At 41.1% G+C, this 6,000-nt stretch overlaps 1 protein-coding gene across 1 annotated transcript in view; it reads right to left on the bottom strand.

The window, feature by feature from the left end:
• Window positions 1-2,103: 2,103 nt before the first annotated feature.
• zdhhc13 (zinc finger DHHC-type palmitoyltransferase 13) overlaps window positions 2,104-6,000 on the bottom strand; it is a 63,285-nt gene continuing 59,388 nt past the window's right edge. The window contains exons 16-17 of the mRNA XM_063061709.1: window positions 5,669-5,763; window positions 2,104-4,016 (exon numbers count right to left, since the gene is read on the bottom strand). Coding sequence (XP_062917779.1) covers window positions 3,878-4,016; window positions 5,669-5,763 — 234 coding nt within the window. The 3' untranslated portion in view covers window positions 2,104-3,877. The remainder of the gene's footprint in view (window positions 4,017-5,668; window positions 5,764-6,000) is intronic.

The following is a 6,000-nucleotide window of genomic DNA, read 5'->3' as shown; positions in this document are numbered from 1 at the left end:
AGAGGAGGTATCCGCGAGTTGTCGCTGTGCCTCGGCAAGGTAGAGGTCAGTACGCCAGACTACAACAGCACCCCCCTTATCGGCGGGTTTAATAATAATGTTAGGATTAGTGCGGAGGGAGTGGAGAGCAGAGCGTTCCGAAGGAGTGAGGTTGGAATGGGGACAAGGTGCGGTGAAGTCGAGACGGTTGATGTCCCGTCGGCAGTTAGCGATAAAGAGATCCAGAGCAGGCAGAAGACCAGAGCGGGGTGTCCATGAAGAAGAGGAGGGTTGAAGACGGGAGAAGGGGTCATCGGTGGGGGTGGAAGAGTCCTTGCTGAAGAAGTAGGCTCGGAGACGGAGACGGCGGAAGAAAAGTTCCGCATCATGGCGAACACGGAACTCGCTGAGGTGTGGGTGAAGGGGGACAAACGTGAGGCCCTTACTGAGAACAGAGCGTTCTGCCTCCGACAGTTGAAGGTCGGAGAGGATGGTAAAGACCCGACATGGATGAGAGCTGGGATCGGGGGGGAGGGGGGAGGCTGGGGGTGTCAATGGAGAGGGGAGGGTTGGGGTGAGAGGAAGATGGAGCCTCTGAGGGCCCAGGAGTTGACGGTGGGATCTGAGGAAGACGGGGCTGCGGAGTGGTGGTGGGGGAAGGGGAGACGGGAGTCACAATAGCAGCACATAAAGACCCGGCCTGGTGTTCAAGGCTGGAGTCGCAGTTGGTGGTTGCGCGATCGCTTTGAATGTCTCCATGGTCGTTGCTGGAGTCCGGGTTTTGAATATGTCCTGAGGTGTTGGAGCCGCCGAGATCAACGGCGGGCGCCGCAATTGAAAGTTCATGCCTGCTAGCGTCGGGGCCGGCAGGCTCTGGAGTCCGTAGATGTAAGATCTTGCGATCTTTGCCTAACATGACAAAGTCAAAAAAAACGGCGATTGCAGGCGTGGATTCGACGGAGGATGAAATAACGGGTAGGACCATTACAGACGGCGAAGAAAGTGTCCCGAAGGTGTGGAAGGGTCTGGGATAGGGACACCAAGTACCTCCTCATGGCGGAGAGCGTCGCCTTCAGAGCTTGACGGGAGAAGCGGCGAGAGGCAGAGTCAATAAAATGTGAGTACCTGGGATCCTCAGAAGGTCCAAATTGAGAGGCTTGGAAACGAATCCTAAAGCCAACTGGAGTAAGTTGGCGACGGAGGCACGTTCCAAGAAAGGATACATGGCTGTGATAGCGAGTTTGAGTCAAAGTGTGGTCGAAAAGTTGAAGAGCCGAAGAAATTACAGATGGGGAGCAGTGAGAGATGGTTTCACATTGTTTTGAAACAGGCCCTTTGGGTTAGATCCTCAATCACCAACCACAAAATTACACTAATCTTATACATCAATCAACTTTTCACTCTACGCACATTCTAATAAACTTTCCTCAGATTTTCCCACTCCACTAAAACTAAGAGCAATTTCCAATCGCCAGTTAACCCATTAAACCTTTGGGAAACTACAGCAATGGAGGGAACATGGTTTGAGGGAGAAGGTGCAAATTCCACACAGACAGAGCCAGAAGTCATATTGAACCTGGTCCTCTTGGAGATGCAAGTTGCGATTCTATGAGGTGAACTACTGTGTGGTTTAAGGTTTCCTATTTCAATTTTTAAGTGACGTAGAAGTCAACAAAAAAATTATGTTTTATAATGATAAATAACTTTTATACCTAGTTTGAGGGAACATTAATAGTAAGGAGATGACAAACATACTGTTGCTCAAAACTGAGCATCTGCAGTCCTCTATCCCACCCCGCCTTCCCCCACACCACCATGCACCTTCATTGCATCTCTATCTAACTCTTTCCATTCCTTCCTGGTCTTCACATTCCTGCCTCAGCTGATTCATTCATTTCACTGGACCAGCTTGGGTCTAAGAGCCTAACACATTGCTTCCCTGCTTGTGTGATTACTCCATGAATCTAATGTTTAATTTGCTGCCTCCTTGTTTCAGGAATTTGCTCAAAAGTACAGCAATTGTACACTCAGGCCAATAGAGCAAATGAAGGTTCAGGCCGATACTGTAGTTTTAACCCTTGATGAGCAAAGGTTACATCACTGCAGTCAATTAACACTTCTGTTTCAAAGTTTTACTGTATTGAGACGTGTTGCATAAAAATACAAATTATGAAACATTCTTAAGTCAACTGTATATACATGTCATTCATTTTAATTGACAAAACTGTTTCATATGACTTAAAAGTTCATGAGGACTCACTTCACAGCATCTCAGATTTCCAGCAAATATATAAAATTGCTGAGAATAGCTTTTGTATCCTCGAAATGCAGCTGGTAGCTGGCTGTATTAAGTCTGTAGACAGCAATTCATTGATCATCTTAAAATATATGATGCATCATGCTTAATTATACCAATGGACTCAGTTAACTGCTCAGTTATACTAGAAAAGCCATTTTCAGACATTTCATCTCAGACATTTCCTTTCTTCATCTTTGCACCTCTACAAAATCTGTGCCTTCAGGAGTTTACTGTTCCTCCGGGTCTGAATTCTTGTAAGCTGTGCGTTCAATCACTCATGCCTCCAAATGTCTAGATCCCAAGGACGAGAATTACCAAAAGTTTTCAAACCTCTCCCCGTGATTTAAGAAGTTTCTTAAAAACACTATTTTGACCAAGCTTTTGGCCATTTAGTCTTAACATGTGGATAGCATTCCCACGAAGCATTGCATGATGTTGGGTTTTGCTATATTAGCCAGATCTGTTAAAAAAAACCGTCTAACACAATACTCAGGGGTAAATTGAAATTGTTTAACTGAACTTTAATGACCATATTTCTTTATTATCTTTAGTATTCCCCCTTAAAGTTTATTAAAATAAATAAGCTTTAGGATGAGAAACACAAATGCTTGGTGATATGCTTGATATTATAATTAGCCATATGCCTATACTTCATCTCCTTTCTATGGTTGAATATGTAAAGATGAAGCAAAATAGAGTTCCAAGCAAATTTAAATGTGGTACATTGAAGCAAATATAATCACAAGTCTGTAAATTTGCAGTTTCTTTGTCTAAATAAATGAGACAGGAACCACTGCTGTGTAAGGAACTTCATGAAATGGTTACATGGTGGATTAGTTTACTGTAGGTGTTAGGCTCTAAATTAAAGCTCCATCTGTGAGAAACAAAGAGTTAATGTTTCAGGTCAATAACTTTTCCCTGTCTTAGGACGTGGGTCTGGAAAGCAAATTTCATTGTCTTCTCAGAAACTGTCCTACTTTTAGAATTAAACACTCTGTTTTTAATTTCAGATTTCCAGGATCCGCTGTGTTTTCGCTTTAGTATCAGAGGTTTACTTGCTGACAGCAAGTCTGGATAAAGATAAGGGGACAGTATTTTCCTCAGTTTGTGGTTACAATAATTATTCCTATACAACCAAATCAGATTGTCCAAGTGTTGGTACAGTTGGAGACAAGAGAGAATGCAACAAAAAGTTCAGATATGTCCAGAGCTAACTTATAGATGACGATGGATTTTTGAAATAAAAGCAATTAGTTTTTTTAAACAAGTAATCATTGTAAAAATACATATTTTGTTAAAAAGTGTACAATTTAATATAATTTATAATATCAATTTGATTTTAATCTTATTTCACAAATATTTGACTATATTTTGCCTCCAAAATATTACTTTCTTTGGACTAGTACCCCATTACTTAATGAAGTTGAACATGACTTAAACAATTTAAAACAAGTCACAATTTAAATTACTGAAATCACATCACCTGAGATATACACGAATTATACAACTGATAAGAACCATCTGCCAACTCTTTATCTTCTGTCAAAAACAAGAAATCTATACATAAAAAAATTATTACAATTCCCCCACATACACTTCTCATACAAACTGAAACTCATTTGTTCTTGGTTGCTCAAAGCCCATTGTGTACTGCTGACTCCAGTCAATTTTGCTTGGCTTGAGCACACCAAAACAGCGGCATTGGAAGAAGTCCACTAGGTTCTGGAAACAGCCATGACTGCAATAAATACATAAAACAATTTTCAATTACAAACTAAGATTTGATAAGAAGCATAATACATCCCCTCTTATGTTCCACAAGCAACATGGCTCTACTGAAGCAATGCTGGATATATCAGCAATCGAACCTCATCGCAAAACACGTATGTGTTTCTGAAGTCATGCCCTCACCTGCAGTTGAACACAGGAACAGGTTAAGCAAGTGAAGAGGCACCAGCAAAGAGGTCTCTCTACCTGTCACAATATTAGTGGTTGCCTGGTGTCCAACGGGGACCGGCAAAAATGCTGGGGGTTAACCTCGTGATAGATTGGCATCCTATCCGGTGGGGGGGGGGGGAGAGGGAGGGGAGTCTCATACTCTCAGTTGCTTCACGCCACGGAAACCGGCATAAGCACCAGCCTGATGGGCCACAAGGCTCATGACAGACTTTAATCTTAATCTAATTTAACAGCTTATTCTGTACGCTTTTCAGCATATGCTGCACTGGATTGAGAGCCAAAACTTTGCTGCAATAATGAAATTTTGTTATCCTTGTGCACAATGCATAATTCTCTGGTATAGCTGCTATCGTCTTCTACTTTGGCTGTGGTGCTACACATGTTTTTGATTACAATAATTGCTGGTCAGAGATAAAAATGATGGATTACTCTTTGTGCAGAAATCCTGGGACTTTGTCACTTCAAGGGCAGTTTCTGTAGATTTTATGGCAACTCTATCAATTTTCTAATGCAAACATTAAAAGATGTAAACATCCTGTATCCTTGAAACAAGTGGTAAGCAAGCAAATTGATAGACATTGGAAAATTGATATAATGAACATATCCATGGAAGTATTTTGTTCTAAATCAGAAGCTATTAAACCTCAGTTCCAAGATTTACACAAGTAGCCAAGGATAGTTGTAATATATCCTAAATCCTGGGTGAAAAAGCTGTTCCATAGGTTCCTATTAAATCTCTCTCCTCTCACTGTAAAGCTATGTCCTCTAATTTTTGATTTCTCTAATGCTGGGAAAAGGACTATGCACATTCACCCAATCTCTACCTCCCATGACTTCATACGCCTCTATTTCTCCTTTAATTCTCCTAAGCTCCAATAAATAAAGTCCCAACCTCTTTAACTTCTCTCTACAACCCAGGTCCATGAGTCCTAACAACATTGTTGTAAATCTTTTCTGCACTCTCCTCAGCTGAACGGTATCGTTCTTACAGCTGTGTGGCCAAAATTAAACAAAATATTTCAAATGTGCTGTCATAAATGTCTTCTTGTACAACTCTAACATAATATCCCAATATTGAACCATGATGACCAACATGCCAAAAGTCTTCATCACTACTGCTTACCTGTGATGCCACTTTCAGGGAACCATATACTTCTATTCCTACGTCTCCCTGTTCTATAGACAATCCCAGGGCCCTGCTGTTCACTGTGAAAATTCTACCCTTATTACTCTTCCCAAAATGCAACACTTCATTCTTATCCAAATTAAACTTCTCTTTCCATTCCTCAGCCCAACTACCCAACTATCAAGATTCCTCAGTAGTGTCTGATACCCATCCTCACCATCTACACGACCACCTACTTTAGGTGACATCTGCAAACTTGCTAAACATACCTTGTACATTCTCATCCATATCACTAACGTACTTACTTGAACGGATTTTGCTGATTTCCAACAATACGTCCAGAATGTGCACGTTTGATCAAACTGAGCCGTTCATTGGTTGTTAGACCCAAATACAAAATCTAAATTAAAAAAAAAATCGGTTTTAAACTGTCATAAACTTTCTTTTCCACATCTGAACCCCCATTTTTAAAAGTATATTAAAGTAAAGATTGACCATGAAATATCTATTTTGTGATTCAGCAGCTCATGCTGTCACATTGCATTATACGATGCTTTATACAGTGAACCCAATCTTAATCCTGCCACTTAATTGTCTTGCTAGCCAAAGGACAGGCACTAATATTGCCAAAAGAGCC

Source organism: Mobula hypostoma, chromosome 11 (genome assembly GCF_963921235.1).
Source record: "Mobula hypostoma chromosome 11, sMobHyp1.1, whole genome shotgun sequence".
Classification (NCBI taxonomy): domain Eukaryota; kingdom Metazoa; phylum Chordata; class Chondrichthyes; order Myliobatiformes; family Myliobatidae; genus Mobula; species Mobula hypostoma.
The sequence above is the reverse complement of the archived record's forward strand: the minus strand, read 5'-3'. Positions and strand labels throughout refer to the sequence as shown.